A 27,612-nucleotide genomic window follows, 5' to 3' on the forward strand; every position below is an offset into this window, starting at 1 on the left:
CTAATAGCACCATTTGTCATTATGACACAGGTTAGGTTGGGGGAAACTGGAGCTGGAATGGAAGAGTAGAATTCTGATTATTTTAGCAGTTGAAAGTGACATCACATCAGAGCCTCTATAGAATGGCAAATTGGAAGCTGGACCAAAATTGCTTCCAAATGTATCCAGGGATCGTTTGCTACAGCTGTGATAAAGTCGTTTGGTTGTTTGGGGAGATGAGCTTCTGTCTAAACCGCTGTCTGGGTTGTGTGTATGTCAGCCCGCTGGGAAGGAGGCTGCCTGTCAGCTCCGGGGTGCTGTGCCTGGGTGCCCAGACGTGCCGCACCCTGGACCAGGGTGGAGAGTGGTGGCTCTGGGGTGCTAGGGTGGCCGCTTCCTCGGTGTTTCTTTGAGTGCGCTGTAAATGTCTTTCCGTGTCACCGAGTCATGTTTCCCGTTTTTTCTCATGGTCGCGTGGTTGTCCTTGGTGCGTCTGGTGGGTAGATCTGGGGCTTTTGGAGCAGACCCTCTTGTCCCTGTCAGCCCCTAGGCACAAACAGGAACACTTGCGAAGGCCTCCGGAATGCGCCTGGCTGTTTGACCAGCCCTGTTGTTGGTGGAGGGTTTTTCTCCAGCCAACTTGCAGGTGAGACTCGTGGGGACCAGAGCTTCGGTGAACTCACTTCCTCTCTTCTCCTTTTTAGGCAAAAGAAGGGGAGCGTGGCTCACAAACACTGGGTCGGACCCTCGAATCTGGTGAAGTGCAAGCCGTGCCCCGCTGCACAGTCAGCCATGGTCTGCGGCTCCGATGGCCACACCTACACTTCCAAGGTCAGTCATCCCAGTTCTTTTTTCTTGTCATCAAGAGTATCCTGGGGCTGTGTGTTCTCCTTAGTCTCTGTGCCAGCATGAGGGCCCGTGACTCTCGGTGAGCTTTGGGCCTTGCCTCGAGAGGCTGCTGCATGGGGAAGTTCTCTAGTCAAAGAGACAAATGTTACGCCCTGTGGAACTGCAGTGATCCAGGGCTGTGGGGAAGGGAGGGTTCTGAGGGTGGCATGTGATCCTGAAGTCAATCCTGGCAGGCTTCCTGGAGAAGGTGAGGTAGGAAGCGGTCCCAAAGGTTTGAGTCCTATAGCTGAGCCAATGGGTGTCTTTGGAGTTTGCTGTAAGACGTGGCCACCCGTTTCCCACAGCACAAGCTGCAGTGCTTCTCTCTCTCCTCCTGTTGTCTCCATGAGGCTCACTTGCGCATAGATTCTGGGGCTGAAGACAGTGGCCATTAGCAGCACCCTAGCCGCCTGTGGCCACACTACCATGTGGTTGTTGGGGTGGGTCCCATCTTGGTCCTTCACCCTCTGCACACACAGGTGACAGCATCTGTTCCTATGAGCCCCTCACCGTCCTAACTTTTATACCATGGAGATCCCCCAGGGCTGCGGGGGAGGGCGGCTTACTGCTTGCTGTCCTCAGAGGCTTCTTTGGGTTATTTCAATGCTGTGCCATGCTTTCCTGCTGATTCTCTGTTACACAGATGATATATTTTTGCTCACTGAAAGCAGAATTGTATCCTCTCAGATTTTCACATTTTTCTAACTAAAAGGGATATGTTTAACAAAACAGGAAGCCAGAAGGTATGTCTAGCTTGTACTCAGGCCCCTGTAATCTGCTTTTAGGACCTCAATATTATAATCACTCTTTGAGTGTTCGTTTCTTCTTTCAACACATATCCCCTGAGCCCACGTTCTTATGTGCCAAACTCTGTTCCAGGTACTGCGGAAACTTAGAGTGGATATTTAAAAAGTTCACTCATCTTCATAGCCAGAGTCAGGAATTCCTGCATCTCCAACTCAGACCTGCTCTGGGAATTAGAGCTTCTCTGCCCAGGGTCATAGTCAGTAAATCCTGGTGAAAGAGCCCAGGTCGGCTCTGTATACCCACCCTTGCCCCTTCCCTTTATTTCCCTTCCCCTGATGAAATCTGTTTGAGATATTTGTAGTAGGAGGGCTTGCTGCTGGTACCCTGCATACGTCTGGAATTGTGGGTTTGGGGGAGGGGGTCATGACTTTGTTCTGTCCCCTATTCCACAAAGGCAGATGAAGCCAGCATTGTCTTCCACCTAAAGCCCAGCTTCCCGGGATGTGAACGGTCACCTGGAGATTCTGCTGAAATGCCCCTTGTGATATAGCCGGTCTTGTGTGGGGACTGAGTTTCTGCATTTCTCACAAGTTCCCAGGTGGTGTTCATGCTGCCGGTGGTTGGACCACACTAGGCAGTGAGGACTTTGGTTTTTAGAGACCCCTCCTGATAGATCTCATTACCTCCCATCTGCCCTTCCCCTGCCTCCAAAGGCTCTTTCTGCATGATGGAAGAGGTGGGGAGGATTCTGTAATACAGGTCTGTCTGTGTGTCTCCCCCCTTAAAATGCTTGGGTATCTTTCCTCTTCCTGCTGAAACTAAGCCCAGAGCTGTTGTCATTACTAACAGAGCCTTCCAGAGTTAGCTGCCTTCCTACTCCGTTATCGCTCCTTACAGAAATCTCCTTCCTTCACTGGTTCAGCACGTAGCTTGTGAATGCTTCTAGCTATTCTAGGCCCTGTGCAGAACATGGCAGTGGAGCACAGGGCAGGCACCGTCCCTGCCCACTTGCAGGTTGCAGTCTGGTTGGGCAGACAGAAATAAGTAAGTAACCAAACAGATAAATCTGTTCTTTGAAATTTGGCAAGTGTTACAATGGGGCTGAATGAGGGGGGGGGATGCTTTGTAGGGGATGGTGAAGGAAGGCCTTTCTCAGGAGGTGTCCTTTAATTAAGAGTGAAGGGTAGAATGATCTAGACAGAAAATAGCCTGGGCCAAGGCTCTAAGGCAGGATGATGTGTGTGAAGAAGGAAGAGAATGCCTGCCTGGCTGTCACACTGGGGGACCGGGGGAGAGGGAAGGCGAGAGAACAGTCTAAGAGGAGATCTGTAGCCGAGGCTGGAAAGTGATGGTGCCATCCGGCAGTGCCTGGCTTGGGGGACACTTGTTACTGTAGCGGCTGCCTTCTCTGTGTCTGACTCAAGAATGTGAGGCTGCAGAGACAGAAACAGTGCCTGTCCCCACCTCCACCAGACACAGGACGCTGTGCATGGTGGGTGCTCAGTGAGTATCATGGACGAGAGGGGAGCCTCCAAGGACTCGGGCTGAGACAGAATGGCGACAACCCGGTCTGTGTAACCCATCTGGGCTCGGGAGTGAATGGATTGCCGAGAGCTTAGTGATGGAGAAGAATAAGCTGTCCCCTCCCTAGGCCAAGTCGCGTAGCTCAACAGCCAGCCCAGGGCTCCAGCAGAGCGTCACAGGCTCCTTGAGTGCTTCTCTCTTTTTGAAGATCCAGTTTGCACTGTTCCAGATTATTCCCTCCAGCTCTGGAGCAAACGGTCTGATCCTCGAGCCCGAGATTGGAGGCAGGCCCTGAACTGTCAGTGGGTGACCGGGGCTGTTGGGACAAGGGGCGTGCTGCACATCAAAACCAGCCAAAACCTGCCCGCTCACCTCTGTCTCTCATTCGCGAAAGGAGCTTCAAGTGCCGGCCCCCTGTGACCCCCAAGCTACAAGGAGCGGTAGTTAACCTGTCAGCTGTGGCTTGAAGTGCTGTCAGTAGCTCAGGGAATGTCTCTGGAAATGCTCGCTGGTCACAGCCCCCTGCAGTCTGGGCCGGAGAGTTGGCTTTTTGATAGAGAAGGTTGCTTCCTCACAGGTACTGATAAATAGCTTGTCTGCAAGGCAGGATCGGGGTTTGGAAGATTCCTCAGAAGAAGTGTGACTTCCAGATACTGCTGGGCCCTCAAAGCCTTCATTGGCCTCAGCCCGCTGTGGCACTGATGTCCTTAAATTCCAGCACCAGCTGAAAGAGAGTCCTCAGTTTCTCAGAGCTGCTCAGCTGTTTTTTCCGGAAGCAAATGAAGAGACCTAAAGCATTCTTACTAGGAGCTGTAGTTTCATTCTCCCCATTCTCTGTATGGGGTATACTGAGGCCTGCAAAGCCATGGACAGCAGCGGAGTTCGAAACCCAAGGTTTCCTGCCTCCATGTCTGTAATCAGCTGCCTCTATCTGAAGTTAAAACAAAGGGAAGGAGTCAGGGAGGGGTAGCACTGCGGTGGAAAGTGGTGTGGGAATTGGTCTTTGGCATTAGACCAATAGTTTTCTACCTTATTTGAACTTCAGTAGCATTGGCATTTTCCTTGTCCTGAAGAAACAAATTGAACAGTACTCCGTCAATAGCCGCGTGTTGACTGCTTTAAGATCTCTGACCCGGACAATGGTTCTAAACTCCAGTGGCATTCAGCAAGGCTTCCTTCCAAGGGGCATGTTCCAGTCTGGTCTGGTTTACTACTCAAAGTATTTGAATTATCGCTCCCAATGTATGGCCACCTTTTAACGGAGATTTAGGAGGACATTTCAGTCTTATAGACAAAGCTGTTGGAGGACCATGAGTAGATGGTCATTTAATAAGAGTGAATGTGCATTAATGAACTCCATCCCCTAGAATTATGGCCTTTTCTGAGGTCACTGGGGTCAGGAAACAAAGGACAGATGAGACCATGAAACATGTTTAACAGGAGGGATTTGATATCTTAGGTCAAATTCACAGAAATTAATGTTGGCAAAATATATTGCTGCTTTGGTCCCCATCATCATTAGGGAAACCCACACCCCCTAGTAAATGATCACAGTACTCCATGGGGAGTGTTTGCTCTCTCCTGCATGGATCTGAAGACTATGGGACGCACTGTCAGGAGGAAGGAGGAGCCCGCACGTCAGCTCTGCTATGGCTGCTGGGTGTCTGTCTTCAGGTGACGTCGCGTGAGCTTTCCTTCTGCTCCTATACCCATAACGGTCAGAGAGGCATAGAACTTAGGAGCAGCCCCCATCTGTGGCAGAGCTTCCTGTGTCCCAGCGTTGGGGACACCACTCAGAGATTGATGCTGCCCTCCGGTATCAAAGATAAAGTGAAAAAGAATGCACAAAGCCTAGATGAAGGGATATGAGATGTTTCTGGCAATAAATGTTTATTCAGACTCTGTACCCCTAAAAGAGAAGGAACAGAAAACCACTAGGGAGGACAGACACATTGAAGGCCAGCCCTGCAGCTCATCTGAGCATCTGATACAGACCGTGTCCCTTGACATGGGTTTGAGACCATATCACCCTAGTCATTTCACAGCCCTTGATGTCACATTCTCCCTGCCAGGAAAACTGAAGTATTGTGGAAACTCAGTCACCATTTATTTTCTTTCATGCCGTGTCAAGCATTGTCCTACTTGCCGTGTTATGGCAAAGGACAAAGCAGACAAAGTTTTCATGGAACTTGAAGGTAGGCGAATGGGAAAGCAGTCTCCTTGTGTTAGCAGAGATGGTCAGCTGAGGGACATCCTGCCTGCGTCAGGCCACAGAGTGGGGCCACCTCCGCTAGTTTGAAGGTGTGAATGGGTCTTCATAGTGGAAGTGATGGTCCCACTGAGAGCTTAAGGCTGGAAGTATTCAGCTAGAATAAGAGTGGAGTGGGGGACAGCTCATCCATGGGACGGGAGTAGGGGTGGAAGAGAGAGATGAAGGACAGCATGGCCCTTTGGGGAGCTGGTGACAGTGTCAGTATGACTGATCACAAGTGGACCAGGGACAGGGGCTTAGCTACAGAAATGAGGCTGGAAAGTAATCAGCGGCCATTTCTTCAGGGCCTTGAAGGCCATGTGAGGGGGCTGGAGTTTTCCCTGTTGGCCCTGGGGATCCTGTTGAGGGTTTCTGGTTTCAGATTCGCTTATGCTGGCTGAAGGGTGGGAATGCTTAGGGCTAGGACTGGAAGCATGGTGGCTGTGAGGGGCCTGCTGATGGGTGTGAGGCTTGGATGTGTGTCATCATTGCAGAAATGGGCAGAAAACCATCTATAGAGACATTCTAGTCCTAGACTCCCTAGTCCCAGCTTGTCTTGGGGATGGTGTGGATTTTGAACGCAGAAAGTCATTTCAGCTCTCAACTCTGCAAAAGGTCTTCTTTGCCATCCTAGTCCTGGTGGGACTTGCAAACCCTCCTGCCAACACCTTCATGGCCTCAGCCTGGGCCCGCTGGGAACCCCTGTGCTTCCTCTCCTCGCCATCCACATAGGAGGATTGAAGCTTATTGGGGTCCTGGCTGCCAGCTCTTCATCCTGTCTGTGTGCAGAGGGGTTGCACAGGCATGGCCGACCCAGTCCAGCAGCCTGGACTTCAAGTGGACAAGCTTAGCTTTCTTCCCTTTGGATGGGAGAGCTGTTTTGGAAACTGGGGTGGCCCTGGGGTCCCTGGCAGCTAGGAAGGGAGAAGGGCCCAGATGCTCCATATCCAGTTTGTGGAAGAAAGGCCTCTTTTAGCAGGACTTGATTGAGTCCCCTCTCCGTCTGGACTCAATTGGCCAAAGCTCAGATGTCAGGGCTGGGACTGCTCACTTCCCAGGGAGAAGCTGACCTCGAGGAGAGGCCTCCCCAAATGGAACTGGGAGCCCCTGAGTGCCAGCTCCATCCTTCCACCTCAGCCTGGCTGTTGGTAATTGGAAAAGAAGCAGACATCCTTCTGCTGTCTCCCCCCACCCCACCCCAGAACGTTTACTTCCTTAATCACTGTTAAACAATTAGCAAATGGCTCATTTATGTCTAGCCGCAGAAGAGAGAGGCAGAGTTAAGAACCGCTGTGGAGAAAAATGTTTCTCCTCTGTTCTGAGTGTGCACATATGAGGGAGGGAGCTTGCTTTACAGGCTTGCCATTTCTTTCAACATATTGTCGCTGCAGATTATATTATTTTCAGAGTCATCTTAATAGTTTCCAACAATTGCTACCAAGTAAAGGTCATGTTTGAAGTTCTTGGCAAATGGAGTCTCTGTTGGCCGGCATTTCCCGTGCACAGGCTGTTTGGAGGGTTAGAGCATTCCAGAATGTGCACTGTAAGACTCTGAATGATAGTGTTGAGCGTAGGCTCCTGGGGCCCTGTAACCAGGACAGGCATGGGACCTTTTTAGGTACAACGACTCTTCTTTGCTTTGCAGCAGAGTGGAGAGTGTGAGTATTTCGGGGGTGTTTTTGATAGCCCTGCCTCCACAGAACCTGCTGGATGAGGACTGTCTTCCCTTGCTAATAGCTTGTTGGTGAGGGCCTTGGTTCTGGCTGAGCAGAGAGTCAGATGAGGGGCAACGAAAGATGGCGGGCTTGTTTTTACCTATTCTGTGCCTTGAGGAACTGGAACACAGTGACGGTAGTATTGGCCCAAAGAAAAGAGGACAGTATCAATTAGGGGAGCCATTGGATGTGCCCAATTGGTGGCCCTGTGGAGGGATAAGAATGGTTAAAAATCCCAGTCCCATCCCCATGTGCTGTCAGGTAGCAGCAGGGGGAGAACGCAGTGGTGTGTCCGTGGACTACGTGGATGCCAGAGGTCTGCGGAGGGATTTTGGTGGTAGGTTTTCTGTTGTTTTGATTTTCTGTTGCTCAGAGAAAGCCAGAAAAACAGATTTTATGACTTTGGACAAAGAGTCCATGGGTCTAACCAACTCTCAGGGGTTGTGTTTTACATGTTAAACAGTTTAAGATTCGGGGACACGTCTCCCAGGGCAGGTGCCCCCAATTTTGCCTTTTCCACTCAGGCCTCATTCATTCTCACCCTCCTTTCCTCGGGCAGGAGCAGTGAAGTATCATTTAGAATGAGAGCTGGAATTCAGGGTACAAAACCCCTCAACTCTCAGTTTCGGTAGAATTCTTGCTTTAGTTTTGTTATCTTCCCCTCTTGTCCTTCACAGGGTTTTGGAAGAAGCAAGTACGAATAATACGTAAACTAATGATTGTGTCTAGTTAGGAGATAGGGTCTGACTGCTGCAACAAAACCCTCATGAAACAGAGACTTAAACAGGATGAAGTCTTATTTCTCTCAGGCACAAACATTCCAAAGCTGAGCAGCCCTGGGCGGGTCGCCGACCAGGATCCTTTCAGCTTGTTGCTCTTTCTCAGCAAATGGAATTGTTGAGGGTCTGCATCTGGGTCCAAGGTGGCTGCTGTGCCCCATCCCAAAAGGAGGAGGAAAGAATGGGGGCACAATTCAGAAGTCACCAGTGTGCTGTTGGATGCAACTTCATCGCGAGGTTCCATGAGGGTGCAAAGAGGTCTGGGGAATGTAGTTTTTATTCCAAGCAGCTCTATGCCTAGCTAAAATTTGAACATTAAATAATCAAAGGAAGGATAGCGTGGGTAGTGGGTTACCGATCAGTCTCTATCCTGGTGATATTTTGAATAATCCTAATCATGACAAGAACAACAAGACAATAGCACTGAATTACTAAATAGGTATCAGGTACCATGACCTTGTACTAAGAGCCATAGTATTGTACTTCTTCTGTTACTCCACCTGGTTTCCACAACAGACCTATGAGGTCGTACTTTTATTAATCCCAAATTAAAGATCCAATCATTAAAGCTGGAAAACTTTTCCAAGGGTGGCATAGCTCTTAAGCAGCAGGCAGATCCTTGAACACGGGTCTAACTCTTGAGGCAGTCTTTACTTCGATGAGTGGGAAGCCGTCTGAAAAGTAATGTAAAGTAGCAGCTGTATCATCAGGACCCTTTTGATTTCGAGTGACAGAAACATAACTCACACTCTGCCTAATCCCCAGATGAAAATTTGCTGCCATATAAGGCTGGAAGCATACTGGGGTAGGCAGACCTCAGAGAAAGAAGAGGAAATTCGGTGTTGACAACATTGCATTTCCTTCTGTCTCTCTTTGTCTATCTCTGCTTGGCTTCATTCGCAAAGAGGCTTTCTCCCCTTGGCAGAATATAGGGGAATTTTGACAGCCCCGGATTCATTTCCTCTCCGCCTCGAAACTCGAAAGGCATTTGCCAGTGTCTCTGCTTCAACCCCAGGGAAGGATTCCACCTTGGCTCTTTACGAGTCCTATGTCCATCCTTTAATCAAATGCCGGGTCACGTGACAGTCTTCCTCCCTCCCGTTCACTAGGATCAAGTGTAGTATTTTTTTTTCCAGAGGAGAGGGAGGGCAAGATTATTTCCTGGATCAAGGGAAATTTAAAAAGCAGTGTACTACATAATCATCTCCTAAAATGTCAAATAGAACCTCATTAAAGGCTTTGGCTAAATGACATAGCTTGAGCCCGTAAGAATTTATTAAGGCATTCTAGGTTTCTATGAATGACAGGCGTAGATGGGTGTCTAAGTCAAGTCCATACCAGACATGTTAGTTATCCAGTTAAAGAGAAAGTTCATACAAAATAGAGTCGATTCAGCATGATTATAACTCCGGATTCTTTTCAACCATTTGGCCTAATGTTGTAATCTTTCCTTCTGATCCTGTGGCACATCTGTCCTCAGTTATATTAAGCATTTATTTCTTCTTGGAACATGCCAAGATAACACAGGCTTTTTGGCTCTGGAGGATAAACTTTCAGGCAAAATGGTTATTGTGACATTTTCAGGAAGCACAGATGTTCAAACACCATCCGTGGTGAAAACGCATCCACAGAATTTACACAGACTACTTCCACATGCAGATTAGTTATGAAGTTACAGCAGAAGGAAGCAATTCAGCTAATTATTTTACTACTTATTTCTATGTTCTATATGCAAACATGCATTTAACCAAGATGGGAAGAATAGGTATTCATTTCTGCTTCTCAAATGCCCTGAACAGGATGCCATGTAATTAGTTAACGCTTTTGTTAAAAACACATTAGGAAGAATAACCTTCTTGTTGTCGGTTCTCTTGAATGCACAATTAAACCATTTGATAAAGCAATTACCTGAACACAATTATGTTCATCCTCACCCCATCAGGAGATGAAATTAAGGATTAGGTAAAATTGCAAAGCTCATGAGGTCTCTGCCAACCCTTCCCTTAGAAGACAGGGAGGTCCCTGGCCAGTGTGAATCTGCACAGTGCTATAAATCTAATTAAATCATTACAAAACAACTTTAATTAACTTCACAATCATACTGCTTTTCTCCTTCCTTAAAAGAAACAAACAAAATATTCCCTGTTGGTGTGCTGTCAGTCGGGCTTCTATACCACATGTTCCAAGAGAACAGTGGAGCCAGAGGTAAGTCTCCTAGAAACTGCTCTCATTGTCTGAGTCTTAGGCTAGTACCATCTCAGGCTAGCTGGTATGTCACGTGAGGGAGTGAGGTAGGTTAGAGTTTAGCATGAAGCGATGGCATAGCCGCATGTCAAGGGAAATGGCTTTAGTGATGCTCTTGCTTTCACCAAAGCAAGTTGTTGGGGTTTTCCCCTTTCTGAACCAAATGGAGCAGTTCTCCACGTTTACATACAATTGTATGGAACAGAAATGCCTCATCCTCTTGTCAAAGATCTTTCTTGAGATGCTGGCTTTTGTCCAGTACTGTGCTCAGAACACCAGACTTCAACATCAGGGAAAATCCTATGTCCAAAAGAGCAACTTTCCTAAGTTCTTATCCAAAGCTACTGAGGACTGCTTTGAGACCCACTTCTCTGCAAAGGCTGGCTGTGTCCAGAAGAGAGACTAGGGGCTGCAGGAACCTGGAGACCTGGACCAGATAGGTCAGATGGAGCACATGATAAGGGTTTATTTGCTTTCTCCTCTCCTAGTAGGGAGATCAGAAGATACTACTGTGCATCAGCATGGTGGGATGCCCCAAAGTTGGTACCGAGCCAGGTCTCCTGCATCTGTCATGTTATGATCCATATTTCCTGCTGGCAGCTCTCTAGACCAGCTGCCTAAACCCTCTGGTGAGCATACCAACATCCCACCCAATTCCCTGGCACCTAACAAGCAAGATAGAGGTGGAATAGAGAGGATGCCTCCTTTGTTTTTGTTTGCTGGTTTGGTTGCTTGGTTTGTGTTGTGTTGTGTTTTTGTTTTTGTTTTTCTTTTTTGCTTTTTAACGTACATGAGAAGATAGAAGGGATTCGGCCCCCTTCTACCCACCTCTACCCCCGCCAGGAAGGGAATAACCATATTCTTGAGAGTTTAGCTGTGAGGCTCAGCCTAAACATCTCCTCAGTGAAGCTTCTGTGAGCCTTTCATGCTATGTCCAGCCATTTCTTTCTTCTGTGCTCCAGCAGCACTGGGTCTACACTCCTGCGGGCATATTTGTTATACTGTCTTGGCATCATTCATAGGTAAGTGTATGTCTAGCCCCTTGATGAGCTGGAAAGCCTGAAAACTGACACAGAGCCCCTTGATAGAATATCCTTTTAAACAGCTGAATTTATAAGATGTAAGAGAGATCCCTAGGATGTCCTCAGTGGATCCTGACCACTGCCTTGGGACCTCTGGGGCATTGGATGGTAGCTGGTTGCATCAAGAGTTTTTAGGGGTCACAGCTTACCTGCAGACGGGAAACAGTGCCATAAGTTCTTACAAGGTGGGAAATTGGAGGTGAGACCCCCCCCACACACATAAATCTAAAAGCTTACCCTGAATTGAAGGGTGGGCTTGATTTAAAAAGAAAAAAAAAATCTACCTATTGATAAATTCAAATAGCAAGAACACATGTCAATTTCAGCCCAGATTCCTGTTTCAGAAAGAAAAGATCTCCCGTAAAACCTTGAAAGAAAGAACCCTTGAAAGAAAGAATGCTGGCACACCAAACATTTCATGACAAATCTAAGACACAGACATACATCAGTCCAAGTCCTGTGGTGTACTGGGTAGATGGTGACCTGAGGAGGGGCTTGCCATTTACATACCTGGTATGGGATCGACAACCCAAAGCTAGTTAATTGACTTAAAGCAGTCTTGTGTGGGAATTCACTGAGGTTCCTGCAGGAGTAAATGGTCTCTGGGGGGCTGGGCCATCAGCTCTGGCTTCACAGGAGTCCCTCAAAATCCTGCCAGACAGGACTCATAATTCTTTAAACCTAGAGTGAAGTAAGCCACCAGGAACAAGGGGTCGCTCAGACAGTAAACTGTAGAATTCGACCCCCAGGAACTTGAGAGGTGGATTTGCATGTAAAATCAATACACATGTTCAGAATGTTCAAATAAAAATAGGACAGTTTAAAACATAAGCACTGAATTCTCTGCTACCAGAAAATATCCACTCCAAAAGGGAGAAACAGAATGATTAAAAATATATTTTAATGAAGGAAACACATGAAAACCCCTTTACCATGGGAAAGAAACCAAGGCTTCGGCTCCTTATTCTAAATTTTGCGATTAAAAACAAGCAATTGGAGAGATACTATTTCTGTAGAAATCATATTTCAGAGTAAGCCTAAAGCTTTGCTCAATAGGGGAAAATTCTTTACAGAAGATGTGCAGGTAGTAAAAGCAGGAGGAATTACAGAACTAGAAAATCACCATTTTTCAGCCTCCAGTGGCACAGCTGATGTTGGTGATGATCAGGTGTGGGTGACACCATTGAACAACCAGTAGGTAATGAACTTCAGGCTATTAACTCCTGAACCTTCAGAGGGATCACAGAATCCCCGAAACTGGCAACTGGCTTTGTTTGTCTTGTGACATCTTCTGGTTGGATGGGGGCCTCCCAGGTCTATGGAGTATTTTTGCCGAAAGAAGTTAATCTTACGTCTAGTGAAGTCTCCAGGGCTACCCTCTGTTTACAGGATGTGCTAGATGAAGGAATGAGTAAAAGGAGGCCCTGCAGAGTCAGTCAGATGTATTCAGAACCTGAGGTGTTCGGGGAGCCAGAAAATGGATTCGCTTAGTTCCTGAGAAAAAGGAGGAGTGGGACACATAGTTGCCAAATGTTCGTCCACGCTGGTTGAACCCAAAGAGAAACAGGCCAGCAAAATAGTAAAGGGGAAGGGTGTTTGGGGGACTCTTAGGAAAACGGATTAGGAAGGGGGAATGGGATAGGATAGTAGCATTGCTGTTGAGTGAGAAAAACCCACAGTTTGTTTGTTTTTTAAGATTTGATTTATCAATCAGAGAGAGAGAGAGTACACAAGCAGGCAGAGTGGCAGGGAGAGGAAGAGAGAGAAGCAGGCTCCCTGCTGAGCAAGGAGCCAATGGAGAACTCGATCCCAGGATCCTGGGATCATGACCTGAACGAAGGCAGAGGCTTTAACCCACTGAGCCACCCAGGCGCCCCCAAAACCCAGTTTTAAAAGAGATAGACTCTGAGGAACCTGGAGGGTTTGCCATAAGATAATTTAGCGAGAAAGGGGGTAAGGAGGAAGAAAAGAAGAGATAAGATTAAGGCAGTGTTGCCAAGTCTTAAAAACTATTTAGCTGAGATTATGGAGACCCATTGCGCTAATTTCCCTACTTTGGCCTATATTGAAAATTTTTCTTAAGTTAAAAAAATGCAATCTTTGAGGGGAGAAATGATCTCCTGTTAATCTTATCGCCAATGCTGAACACATAATATTAGCAAGAGGAAGGAAGCTAAGGGTGCAGAACAGTGTTAGGAAAAACCGAAGTGATAAATTTGCAAAACTATAAAAATACATACCTCCCTAGACTTAAATACAAACCTTAAAACTATAAAACTTCTAGTTTTTTTTTCTAGGAAACAATAGAAGAATCTTTATGGCCTTGGATTAGGAAAATATTTCTCACATACAACACCAGAGGAGTGTTGCCTAAAATATAAAAAGGATAAATATTTTTCATTTCTGCCTTCAAAAGACACTGTTAAGGGAATGAAAAAAATGCAACCACAGCCTAGTACTAAACACTCGCACATCGTGTGTCTGGGGTAGGACTTGCGTCCAGCATATATAAAGAGCTAAATTCAATAATAAGTAATCAAAGCACCTAATAAAAATGGGGAGAAGGTCTGAGCAGGCATTTCATCAGAGAAGATAGGTAGATGGTACACAAGCCCATAAAAGATGTTCAACACTGTTGTCATCGAGGAAATGCAAATTACAACCACAGCGAGCTACCACAACCCTGGAGGGTCTGAAATTAAAAAGATTGATCAGTTCATGTGCCGGCACAGAAGTGGAGGAACCGGTACTCTCCTGTGTTGCTGGTGGGAATGCATGATGGTGTGGAAAACCATCTGCACGTTGGTCTGGAAAACCTGTGGGAAGTTTCTTTAAGTATCATAGGGATGATCTGGCTGTTTTAATTGTAGGTCTCCACCCCAGAGAGGGCAAGTGTGTGTGCCCAGAAGTAGTTGTTCACACATGCTCATAAAACCTTTATTTTTAACAGCCAGAAACCACAAATAACCCCAACACCTGTCGGGGGTCTACGTGAGCAAATGGGGTGCATGGATACAATTGCATACTAGGCAGAGACAAAAAGGAGTAAACTCCTGATACATGGAACAACATGAATAAATAATAAAATAATTGGGCCAAGTGAAAGCCAGTCCCAAAACAGTGCTTACTATTTGAGGACATTAATAGGAACCTCCGAAAATGTAAGCTAATTTGTATTGACAGAAAGCAGATCTTTCTGTTGGCGGGAGGCAGAATTACAGAGGGGCAGAAGAACCTTCTGGGGATGATGGATGGATATGTTGATGATCCTGATTCCAGTGAAGGTTTTCTGTGTGCGTATGCATTTATATTTATCAAAACTCATCAGATTGGATACCTTAAATATGTATGGTTGACTGTGTGCCAGCTGGGCCTGAACAACAGTTGTCCAGAAAGTTCTTTTTTTTTTTTAAAGATTTTATTTATTTATTTGACAGAGATCACAAGTAGGCAGAGAGGCAGGCAGAGAGAGAGAGGAGGAAGGAGGCTCCCTGCTGAGCAGAAAGCCCAATGTGGGGCTCGATCCCAGGACTCTGGGATCATGACCCAAGCCAAAGGCAGAGGCTTAACCCGCTGAGCCTCTCACGTGCTCCATCAAGAAAGTTCTTAAGAAGACGACCGGACGTGTGGAGTAAGTCTGCGGTCTCGCACATTCATCCTCTTTGCCACAGGGGGTCTGCGTGTTTGTCTTGACTGGTGCTGGTCCTCCCCCACCCCCCCACCCCGCACTTGGTAGCCTCATCTAGGCTGAGTGATAATGTCAGAAAAGAGAGTTGGCTCTGTCCAGAGGTTTGCCAGTGAAGCATTGAAAGATAAAAAGACACGAGTTACTCTAACACTCTGTCACTTTGGATTCTCCTTTCCTAGAGAATTCTCTGTACTTGAAGTGTGCCCTGGACGGTCACATCCCTGGGATATAGAGCCCGGGGCTCATTTGCTGCATTGCCTTTCTGCCCCTAATCGAGATGCAGAGGTCTCGGGAAACTCTGAGCAGTAGCCAGAAGCGCAACTCTGGGAGCGGCTGGGATGGTGGAAGGCAGGTGTCCTGGGGTGGCCCCTGGAGCCTGCAGACTGAGTGGCCTTTTAGGGAAAGTCTGCTTGGGTCAGAGGGATGATTAGGGTTCACTGTGTGGCCAAAAGAAACCACGCCAAGTGCATAAATGCCTAAGAGAGGAGAACTAGCGGTCAGTGCAGGTGAGGGGAAAGATGACAGGTGACCTGGCCGCCATGACTGATACAACACTGCCATCAGTCCAGTAGGTGACAGGGAAACAAGGGAGGTGGTGCCTCTGGGGGCTGTGTGCTTAGGAGAGGGGCACCCTCAGTCTTCTGTCTCTGCAACTGTTCAGCTCCATTCACCGATTCCTATCTCAGACCCCCAAGTGTGCAGAGGTGGAGAGCCCACAGAGTTTTCTGGGACAGCCTTGGACCCTCTTCTGGGGGGGGCTCCTCCACTTGTCGGACATACCGCTGTGTACCAGAACCCCACCATATGTGGGTGCTGTCCCCAGGCTCTTTCCTGATTTGGGGGAAGATAGATGGTAAACAGTGAGGGTTTCCTAGGTCAGCCAAGGGAGGAGTGTGAGGGGGCAAGGGCAGGGCGAGGTGCCATGTCTGAGGATGGAGGGAAGATTCATGCATCAGTGTCTCGGTTAAGCGCTCGTCTGGTGGGGCTGGACAGCATAAGCTCAAATCCCAGGTTAGCTTGTAAGCTGCGACCTTGAACAAATTCTGGAGCCTCTTGGTGCCCTGGGCACAAAATGGAAACGAGGACACCTACTTCAAAGAGTTTTTGCAAAGGTTCAGTCAGTGATTGCTTAGTAAATTCTTAGAATGGTATCTGACACGTAGAAAAGCTGTCTATAAATATTATGTGCCTCTTCCCAAAGGAAGTTGGGGGACTTTTTCTAGAAAACCTGTCCTCCATCTGACCATGATCTTCTGCACCCCAGTAGAAAAGACCTCTAGCTTTTACATCATACTTGACGCCATCTTCCTGTGGTCTTGAGCAGGAGGGATGGCTCCACGTTCTGATGGAGGCAGTCATGGTGAGAACAGTAGCAGGCTTCTTTAGGGGAGGGCATCCTCTGTATCAAGCAGCAGCTGGTGCAAGGATTTTCCTGCTCACTGTTGATCTCTTGGCAGCGCCCAGCATGGTAGATGCTTGGCCTATTGGCATGAAATGGCTCTTGGGTCCATTCTCCCTCATCCCACTGATGGGCAGTGAACACCAAGCTGCAGCCCGTTCATGGTGGGCCTGAGCTGAGACCATCTTACTGAGCCGGCGGGATGGTGAGGAGGTGGTGGCAAGTGGGCAAAGACCCTGCAGCCTTGCAGGTGGGAATGTTCTCTGCATGCTCCCTGCTGCGCTCCACTCACCCTTTCATCATCTCATCCCCTCGCCACTGTTGGTTCATTCATCAAAGGCTTGCTGAGCCCCTCTGAGACACTCCGTATGTGTGCAGATTGCCAATGCAGGTGGACAGAGCTGGCTGCCCTTTCTAGGGTTTGGGAGTAGCTCTGCCAGGTTTGGTAAACCAAGGTTCCTATATCTCTGAGGCAGGATGCTGTTGGAGGACTGAGTGACGGCAGCTTTGGCCATGGCCTGACCATTCCTGGGATGGAGGGAGTGGACGGAAATGTGACCCTAGCCCCACCTGCCACATAGGCGAGGGGAGCATTCAACAGTCTGCTCCTTCCTGGAAGGCTCCTCACTCTAAGGATCTCAGCAAAAGCAACCTCTCCAGTCACATGGCCAGAGACACATGGCCTGCTCCAGAGTCCCTCTCCTGGGACCACCTTTATGTCTCCTGACCTGAGCGTTATATTCCAGGCCCCCCTTGGCACAGCTGACCTTTTACACGTGACTTACACCAGTAGCCATGCCCATCCCACACCGTGTGTCAACCATGTGCCGCTCGCCAGGCTACACGCCCCCTGAAGTGACGAGATCACACTTCGTTCTCACACCGGCCCTCTCAGGTGGACACTAGTAACTCAACCCCTGCTTGGAAAAAGGAAGGGAGAGAGTCTCAGCTGTTTACCCTGCTGTGGTCCCTCAGCTCCGAAGCGGAGAAGCCAGGCTTCACCAGAGAGTCATTGCGATGACTTAGGAAGTCCAGACGGTCCTAATGGCAACACCACTGGAGTTAGTCAAATAGAACTGACTGGCTCAGAGTAATCTGGGGCAGAATTCAATTAGTCCTCCCAAAACCAGATCTTAATTAAAGAAGTTTCTTTTTTCGTAACTTGGAGAAAATACTATGGCTCTAGTCCGAGGATCCGTGAATCCTGTGTTGGCAGTTAAATGTAAATAATGGCCTGGGCCAGCATGGATTTCTTCAGCCCAACTGTGCTGCCATCAATGATTTGGTTTCCAAGTGTCCTGAGTGGCCCCTTTTCCTGAGGAATTGAACTGTTCTCTCACAGTGGCGTCTGCATTCATACCCCGCCCTCCCCCACTTCTGCAGACCCTTTCATTCCTGGACTGTGATTGGATGACCCAGTCCCAGCTTGGAGACCTGACCAGGGTGTGTGGGTGTTGGTGGCCTGCCGCGGAGAGCTCGGTCTCCATGGATGACAGGTGACCCCACTGACACTGCCTCTGTGTGATGTTCTCGCCCCTCTCTGAAGTGGTCGTCATGGAAACATGTTTTTGTTTGGTCTTGGCGATGGGCTGTTATTTTATTATAGGCACGTGGGAAGAGTGGAGTGCCCACCCAGAGAAAAGGAGCATAGCTTGCGACTGCCCAGTTTCGGGGGCTGCCGCAAATAGAGGCTGAGGATGAGGTGGGTTGTGGGGGTACCCCTGGGCCCACCCTCTCCACACTTCCCCATTATTGTGCCACATAAACAAAGAGCTTCTGTCACATACCTCAGTGCTAACAGCCTCCCCAGTCCCAATCTCTGAGGGGAGGGGTTCTCCTCTTCTCAGTGAGAATGTGCCTCCTCCCTCCCAACGACCCCTCACCCTGCCAGGTCCTTGGGTAGTGCCAGGAGCTGGTACTGTGGGGGAGGGAGTAAGGGTTCCTGAGGTTACTTGGTTTTCACAGCTCACAGGTTTTCTTGATTGCATGTTTTGTAGATCCACATTTTTATCCCTGTAGCTGTCATTTTTTCTTGACCTGCTATTTCAGTCACTCAAAACAGTATGACTGTAATGCGTCGGAATTTCTCGGGCTCTTTTCCTTCATGAAGTTTTCATCAACCTGGGGAGAATAATAGCTAATGATAAGAATGGGGGAACCGCAGCTCTCGCCGGTGGGCAGGCCTGGCTGTCAGGAATGGCGCCAGCCAGCCCGAGCCTAGCGTTGGCCATGCTCCTGCTGCTGCCCTGGGCGCTTGCTGCTCCCCGTCCTCTCGGGGCCTTGCCACCCCGGGGTCAGTCAGTTTTGGTCTCAGAAGAACTAAGCATCCCAAATGGGTTGTTTCCTTACCTAAGACCCTACAGCCATCAGTATCGGAGTTGGATCTGAACCTAGATGGAGCAGAACCCCTACAGTTCTAGGGTTTTTCACTCCTCAAAGTCTGTGAAGTATTCAGATATGCTGGTTTAATGGCCATGAACATGAACAGTGTGGTGTGTTGACAGAATGGCTTGCTAGGATGTTCCCCCAGGTATGTGATTGGTGTGTCCCATTCAGTGTGGCCCAAACAGATGATTGTCTTCATTGCCCACGGTCTCTCTCAAGCTGCTGTGACTCCAATCTCCACCCGGGGACTCACACCGCAAACCTCAGAGTCCTCTTGGGCTTGTCATTTTCTCCCATCCTCTTCAGCCACTCTGTTAGCAAGCCTTGTCCTCTTCATCTGCAGACTGTTGCATGATCATCAATGATACTCCCATGACACTCTTGACCCCGTTGTCTTGTACCTGGGCCACTGCTCAGCCTTCTCACTGGTGTCTCTGTTTACGGTACTATTCCCTGGGGTGGGTTGGTTCCTCACAGAGCAGCTGAGAAAACATTTGAAACACCTGTGTGCTTCCCATCACCTGTAGAATGATGTCTAAAATCCTTACCCTGCCCCCCAGGTCTGCCATAATCTGGCCTCTGTCAAACCACATTTTACCTTGTCTCTCTCTCCATCTCTGTCTGGCCACCTTGATGTGCATTTCTCCCCCTGGCATGCCAAACTTGTCCCACATCAGGGATTTTGTACATGCCGTTCCCTCTACCTGAATGCTCTTCCCCCAGTACATCACATGACTGCTATTCTCTCATCACTCAGATCTTAGCTGGAAGGTCCCCTCCTCTGAGAAGCCCTCTCTGACTCCCACACCACAGAGCCAGCTTCACCATCACTTACTTTCTAATCCATTGCTCTTCTTTCTTCAGACCAATTACCTGTGTCTGTGATCATCTTATTTCACTTGTTCCTTCAAGCTGTATGCTCTGTGAAGGCAGGGTCCATGTCTGTCTTGTTTCCTGCCCGGTTTCTAGAATAATGTGTAACGTATGGGAGGGGCTTAGTAAATACCTGTGAATGAAAAATTTGATGATAGATTGAGTATAGAGTTCTTAAAATGTGCTGGAGTGGCTTCAGAGTGCAGCCCCACGCTTCTTCCAGTCCAGAAGCTCTTGGGGCTGGGGGATGATTCTGCCCTTCTGCCCATTGATGAAGATGACAGCTTCTCCAAATGGACCTCTGGGAGCCTGGGGAGACAGGTAGAGCACAGAATCATGATGCTAAACACAGAAATGCCATTGACTGCCCAGACACTGACATGTGTGCATGTCAGATGTCAGTGCAGTGACAGATGTGCATGTTTGAAAGAGATAGGAGAGCTGGATGCAAGTGACCAATACTGCATCCATCCATCTGTTCCTCTGTCTCTCCTCCCATTCATCAGGAATGAACTGGGTGCTTGTTCCTCTCTGGGCACTGCCGATGGAAAAATACATTAGGCGAAGTCCCTGCCCTCATAGACTTGCCATCTCAGAAGGGGAGATGTGTTGAAGTCCTGTGTTGTTCAGTGGTTTCATAAAGATGGGCCTGTGCAGAGCAACAGGTGGGCACACAGGAGGGCTTTATACCTCACCCAGAAAGTGAGGGAGGGTCTCCTGAGCATGTGAGAGCTGAACTGCAAATGAGAAATGTGAGGGATGTTGTCAGAGGTTGGAGTGAGCCCTTCAAGGGCCCCCCTCCTTTCACATAACCCAGCAAACTCCTCCTCACCCTCCAGATCCCAGCTTTAGGTCACGCCCTCATGAATGCCTTCTCCGATGCCCTCTACATGGTCAGGTCTCTTGTCAAACATCTCAGCAGGACCAGTTGCATTTTATGCTTGGCAGTCACCGCAGTTAAGGTCTAATTTTGTATTTGTAAGTTTCCTTCATTAATAACTCTGTCTCCCAGTAAACTATGAGTAACTTGGATTGGGCACTGCGCTTATTTTTGGCTCACTGGTTCATCCCAGCAGCTTACACGATGCCTTATACGGGGGAGTGACTCAGTAGACACTCGTGTAGTGAACATAGGTGGGTGGGGAAGCGGGAAAGAGGAGCCCAGAGAGATGAGCAGGGCACATTGTGAAGGTGTCCACATGGCCTCCTGATGGACTTGACAGGAGAATAATGGAAATGCGAGTTCATTGTTCTCTAAGGACGGATATGATTGAGTACTCTGGGGACTCTTTTTTTTGTCATCCTGGATGGAATGGCTTTGTGAGCAAATGCCATCGAATGTAAAAAAATCTCCAAGGACAAAAGAACTCCTGTTTCTGGAACTCTCCGTCCTGGAGGAAAGACTTCAGTTCACCATTTACTATACCTGTGCCTTCACGCCAGCCTTCGTGTCCAGCCCTGGGAATGACAGAGATGAACAGTTCAGGGCCCCTCCCTGGTGGGGATCTGCATTTGGAGGGCAGGGTCCATCTGGGATGCTCCAGCAGAGAGCTGCAGATACAGAGGAAGGCTCAGAAGGCCCAGGAGCCAGCGGGACCCAGAAATGAGTGTAAACGTGGCCGTCCAAAGAACTGATATTTTTATTTGCTCCTACCTGGAAACCAAGACATAAACCTAGCGGATGCCAGTGGGCCCATGTCTCAGTGGAGATGCGAACAGGCCCTTTCCAAGTACAGCCTAGGGCATGTGGCTGCCTGGTATTGATGCTTTTTATGAAGGAAATGTTTCTGAGTCTCACCTACAGCGAGGGTTTTTTTATTTCCATTTAGTAGAACCCTTGGGAGTATCGTCTTGTGCTGGCTTGGCGCTGTTTTGCTAGCTCCCTTACTTCATGTTCCTAGCACCTTCTGCAGTGCCTACAGCTAGTAGGTGCTCAGTAAATGGTGGTGGCAAGAGGGGGTGGAGTTGAGAAGCCACCATCCTTAAAGAGAGAGAGGAAATGACTTACCGTCTCCCCAGTTCACAGGTGGAGTCCTCGAACATGATGAGGATTCCTCCGTGCACCCTGTATGGCAACTCTACCATCCCTGTCCCTGTGTCCCTGCTACTTTTTGCCTCTTGGCCCCAGACCACAGAAGGGTGGGAAGGGAATGTGTGGCCCCATTTCCATTGTTCTTGTGTTGCCTTTTCCCCGTGACTTGGCTCGGTTCCATGGCTGCATAAGCATGTATGTAAGGCGCTGAAGGGAGAGGTAGACAGGGATCTGAAACTGAGCCCGAGAGTACCGCAAGAACGAGTAACCGCTTCATGGTGACAGGTGCCTGAACGTCTCCGGAGAATCAAGTCGCTTCTTGTCAAAGCCCCTTGCTTGAAAGCCCAGGGGAACAAAGGGATTTTCCTTTTACAAAATCCGCCTATTCTGTTTGTGCCATGACCCTTTTTCCTCTTCCAACTTGGGGACTATGAGAGCATTTGAGAGGTGTTTCATGCTTTCAAGATGAAACTCTGCATAGCATCTGAGCTTCACTGATTCCGCTCTTCCATTAACTTTCAGCAGCAAAAATATGTGCTGTGTTCTTTGATCCCTGTGCCTGGCTGTGCCTTGGAGAGTGTGGAGACAGGGTGGACATGGTGCCTGCCCTCTAGGAGTTGGCACTTTCAGCTGCCACTTACTTAGACCACATATCCCCAAGCAGTCTATATGTATGCTAGAAGCCTGCCATACACACAGGGAGGAAGGCCTGGAAATGGCCAGAGTCAGGGGCCAGTGGTTCAGATTCTTTCTTGCAGACCAGGACAGCAGAGGTGCTCTGAGGTGGAGAAGAGAGCTGGGACGTTGTGTCGTGGCTCCATGGATGTGTTTGTTGGCTAATTGCTTCTCTGGGAGAAGTTTGGAAATTACACAGCAATTTTGTTGACAAAAGGATGAACTTCAAATTGCTGTTCTGAAAAAAAAAAAACAAAAAAAAACCAAAAAAAACTGTTGTGTTCTTGAGGCAAGCTCAACCCTTTTTCATTGAAATAGAATCTTAAAACTGGCAGCTTGTCTCACGTGGGATTTGCACATTTTGTTAGAGAAAGTATCACTTCCATTTCTGTTGTTCTAAGTGAGGGACCATTTCCAAGTTGATTCCATTTCTCCATGGATTCCCAACCAAGTCAGTGAGTGAACAATGGCTAGCACCCAGTGTTAGACACAGGGCTTAGCTCCCAGCCCGTTATCTGGGGAGTAGAATGCTCCTAGCCTGCTCCTAGCCTCTGTCACATTCCTTTGTCACCACCTGAGTGTATTTCAGAAGATGTCCTTCTTTTCCTTATTGCAGCTCAAACCGTAGAGCAATCTTTTGTGGCTACTGAGCTCTCTAGCCCAGGACTTGACCAAGTGTCTTCAGAAATGAGTTTTTAAAAGCTTATTCTCAATTTCTGAACCTATTTTCCCTCTAAAAATTAGTGTAGGTTTGGATATTTTTGTCTCAGGGTGAGATGATGCATCTTATGGGACTTTGGAGTTGAGTGGACATCCGAGTTCAGTGGAGAATGTCTCTTGATAAAAGCCTCCTCTGCTTCATGGTTTCTAGAGGTCAGCCCCTGGGGATCTTGTTGAATGCAGTCACAAGCAGGTGGGCCAACGAGGTCACTTAGGAAGCCCTGAGAAGCAGTAGCCTAGATCTCCAGGCCCTGGGTATGAAGGAGACCTTGGTGGTGGCACACTGCCCACAGGTCACTGACACCAAGGTCTGTCTGCTATCACATTGTAGCAGGTGTGGGAGAATGAGGATGTTGGTCACATCCTGGGAATTAAGCTGTTGACCACTAGGGTTAGTGTATCCAGTAGGAAGCATGGGCTGTCACTACAGTTTTGACTCTGGAAGCCTAAAGGCATTTCTACTTGCCTTCCCCAGCAGAGCTAACAAAATTAGAAGCAGCTGTTGAGGTAGAGCGACTTTGAAGGTTTTTGGTTTTATGTTCTTCCAGTTTGATTGAGAGCGAGTGTCAAGGCTTTGATGCTCATGAGCAGGGACGAACAGGGAGATGGGAGACACGGAGGGGTGGTGATGGGCTGGCTCTTTCAGGAGCAGACACACTCATCATCTCTCTGTTCCTGCGTTTTTGTGCTAGCTCCTCATTTCTGTCCCACGTGGTTTGGTGGTGCAGCTGCTGGCCAAGGTCAGGGTGTTTTTCCTGTTATCCTTTCCAGGTGCATAGCCTGCGTTTCTCTTCTGGTTGAGCCTGTGGCTTCTCTTGGCTCCTTGTGACAAAAATGGGCTTTAGCTTGCGTTCTAAGCCTCTTTCCTGATCTCCGTCTTTGCTCCTGGTCTTCCCCATGCCTTGCTCTTTCCATGTCTTCAGAACCTTGCACCAAGTTCCTTGGCCACCAAGAAGACATGCCCCATGTGGGCTTGCCATCCTTCAGTTCCCCCGGTGCTGGGGTCACTGGCCATGCTCTGCCATGTCATTGTGGCCAATCTGGTAGCACATACTAGTGGACCTGTTTGTTAGTCTACTTGAAAACTCTTTGATGTCCTTGCTCCTCCATTGGGACTCTCTCAACGTACAGTTTCTGCCAGGACAAAGGCACGAAAAGCTAAGGACATCGCTGGGGGTTGAGGGGAAGGTTGGATAAGATGAGCGGAAGGGAGGATTAGCAAACTTGCCCTACAAGGTTGATGCACTTGACATCCTGATATCGCTCTTTTTATCTTTCTTTGTAAATGCCTTGGAGCAAGCCGGTCAGGTGATTTGTACCCAGAAGTAGAAGCAAGCCCATTTGGGAGATGGAAACTGCTTGTCTTTCACCTCTGTGCGAGATCGCTGAGCAAACAAGGAATGCACAGCCAGCTCATGTAGATTAAAACCAGTGGTGGTAGGAAGTTAAATTTACCTAATGAGTACGCAGGAGGCGAGCATGTGACTTCACATTCGTGACGTGGCTCTGAGACTTTAGTCACATCTGTGGGTGGCTTTGTGCGAAGAGAAGACATAAGCCCTCCCTGGACAGGAGACCACATCCATTTTGAGGTGGAATATTCTTTTGGTAAATGAAGGCACAGTGTGTTTGAGTTGGAGGAAAGCTTGGAGCCTAACTAGTCCAGCCTCCCCTGGTCCTCACTCCCTGACTTCCACCCGTATTAACAGATGTGAAGACTAAGACTGGGGGAAGTCAGCTTATTGTCTAAACAGAGAGCAGAACCTGAGCCTCCTGACTTCCACTCAGGAGCTTTTCCTCAGAGGGTGACAGATGCCTGTCAGCACCAGGAAGCTCAGAGAAAACACATAGTGTCAGCAGCCACGTGTGTAGAAATGCTGGATGGAAAGTTCCAGTTAAATGGAGCTCCCCATGCTTTTTCCCTGGTTCACATGCTTATGTTGGTTCTTTTCCCCACCCCCGTCTTTTTACTGCCTACTACCTGACCACTCTCTGAGGTCTTTTCTGTTCTATCTCCCTTGAGGTGAGGGAGCCATGTCTGGGCCCCTGAAAGACCCAGCTGGTGCTGTGCTTCTGACTCTCATCCTGCCTGCGTGTCATGTCCCAGGGCTCCCCGGGTCCCCTGCCCTGCCAGCCATGCTGCGCTGTTTCCCAGGACAGATGTTTCCAGCCACTGCTTCAGAAAGAAGCGAAATCTTGCACCCTCCCTGCTGGGCAGAGCCCCAAGGGTGTAGGAGTTTTGAGGGCGAGAGTTCTTGGGGAACTACCTCTTTTAGGCAAAGCTGGTGATGTGAACAACAATGTCAATAGCAGTAATATTAGCGTAACGATAAAGAGCAAAGAGCTCATCTCGATCGATGGCACACCATGGCACAAGTGTTACCTCTGTTCTCTGACTTAGAACATAGCCCCAAATGTCAGTGCTGCTGTTTTCCAAAGGAAGATGTGAGAAGCTCAGAGAGCTGAGGTGACTTGTCTGATCCATGCATCAGGACCCAGACCTTGTCAGGGCCTCTTGGGAAGAACAGGGGTCTGAGGGGTGGAGACCTCCAGCCAGCACTCCCTTCAGGTGCAGCCTGCGGATGTGGCTGTCACCTCTAGGGGAGAAGGGAGGTCACTCTGACTCTTTTTGTCCTCTGGTCCTGCTGCATTGACTCTGTTGGAAGGGAAGGAAAGCAAGGCTGTGTGCTGTTCCCATCACCCTCCTCCTTGGGAAGTTTGCCTGATGTAGCCTTATTGTATTGATTTAATTCATTTCCACAAATATCTACAAGGACTTCCCCAGCCTCTGGGGGAATGACAGTTTGTTACCTAATAGGAGCATTTGATCAGGACTCAGAAGACATTAGTCAAGTTTCAGCTTTCCTCTGTGTTGTCCTGGTAACCTTGGACAAATTGTATGATTTCTCTTCATCTCCCTTTCTTCATCCATCATGCAAAGCTAATGATGACAGAGGCAACGTGGCTGTCCTCGCTCAGTTTCCACACCGAGGTAGTGGCTGGCTGGGGATGGTGAGCCCTGACATCTTATAACCTTTGGGGTGGCTCATGGTGCCCCCGACCAAGAAAGCTTCTGGCTGGGGCCCAGTGGGAGTCATGGGGAGAGACGATGGAAAGGAGCAGAAAGAAGGAGTCAGAGTTCAGGAAACAGTTCATTCCATCCTTCGTGGAGCTCAGGTGTCCTCAGCTGTCAGGCAGCAGGTTAACCCAGGGAGTGGGACAGGAAGATGCGGAGCCCTTGTAGGAAAAGGAAGGAGGACCAGATGGGGAGTCCCGGAGCTCAACACTTCCAGAGCATTTTTCATTTCACTTGCTTAAATATAACCATGCTCTAAGGGAGTGTTGTTGTTATTTTCAGTCTCCAGATGGGTGAAGCAGACTCAGTTAGTATGTGGTGACACTGGGATCAAGCTGAGGTCCATCAGCCTGGGAAGCACATGGACCCCAGCCCTGAACAGCGCCGCCCTGTGGGAGCAGGGTGGGGGAGGGTTTTTGTGCTGGTGCAACAGTGTGGTCTGATGCCGTTTTCCATCCCATTGCCAGCAGCTGTGCAAATGAGGATCAAAGCCAATCAGAACCCAACTCTACTTTAAGTAGGTATTGGCCCTGTCATTTCTGTCATTGTCATCCACATCTGTAGAGATGGAACCGGGAGTGGGCTTGGCCATTTTCTTTGACGTGGGCATGCACCCAGCTGTCATTTTCTTCACTCCCTTAGGAAAGACAAGGTCCTTCCTCTCTGGTGCCCAGAGTGAAAGTGTTCTTAGTGGTGGCCAGGATGCAGGTCTCTTTCTGTAAACCATCTCCTCCCAGCTCTCTCTGTTGGTAGCCCCACGCTCCTCCTGGTGTCAGAAAGCCAGCAGGGAGGCCGGCCAACAGCTTTACACCCGGTACAGATGGCGAGTGGGTTCACTTCCCTGGAGCTGAGCTGTTTGGGGAAATGTCACTTTCCTGCTCTTGCCTCTCAAGTGCCTCTGAGCTGTGGTTTGTCATGGCCCTAAATTTAAACCTTGGTTTTTCCTTTCTAGTCACTTGTGCGGGTCCTTTCTGACAGCTCCCCCATTCGGTCCATGTCCCACATTGCTGTCCTTGGTTACCTGCTCTGTGTATGTGTGTGTGTGTGTGTGTGGATGCGGTAGGCTCAGGTAGGGGCAGTTCTGGATGATCTCAGGTGCTGCTCAGGGAACCCTCAGATCTGTGACCTTCTTTTATGGTTTGTCACATTGGAGGCTGAGATTCCCTTCTGTTAGGATTGCATGTTTTGTTGTCTTCTAGAAACGTAGACACTTGATGATTTTTTTTTAAAGTTTCATTGATTTTTTCTGATGAAAACTGCAATAAATGCAGAATATTTGTCTAATTGTGGAACGTCATGGGCTGTGCATGAATCCCTTGCCTTCTGCCGATGATGGACCCCTGATAAGGGCCCTTTACTTCCCTGGAAGGATGAGCTTGTAGATCCAAAAGGAAAACATTCAGAGCTGGGGAAGGTAGGGCTGGTGCCTGAGGGAGGCACTGGGTCAGTGGACAGCTGAAGAGAATTTTTGGAAGAGATTGAACAATCTGAGGTTTCGTTTTTGATAGAACCTCCCCTGTGGTCTTACAGTGTCTTCAGCAGAATGTTCACTTTT

The 27,612-nt window shown here is 48.6% G+C and overlaps 1 protein-coding gene across 1 annotated transcript in view; it reads left to right on the top strand.

Annotated features, from left to right (window-relative positions):
* The window catches only part of SPOCK1 (SPARC (osteonectin), cwcv and kazal like domains proteoglycan 1), a 497,141-nt gene that overhangs the window by 369,102 nt on the left and 100,427 nt on the right, over positions 1–27,612 (top strand). Inside the window, exon 5 of the mRNA XM_044227016.1 lies at positions 684–810. Coding sequence (XP_044082951.1) covers positions 684–810 — 127 coding nt within the window. The remainder of the gene's footprint in view (positions 1–683; positions 811–27,612) is intronic.

Source organism: Neovison vison, chromosome 1 (assembly GCF_020171115.1).
Source record: "Neovison vison isolate M4711 chromosome 1, ASM_NN_V1, whole genome shotgun sequence".
Taxonomy (NCBI): Eukaryota; Metazoa; Chordata; class Mammalia; order Carnivora; family Mustelidae; genus Neogale; species Neogale vison.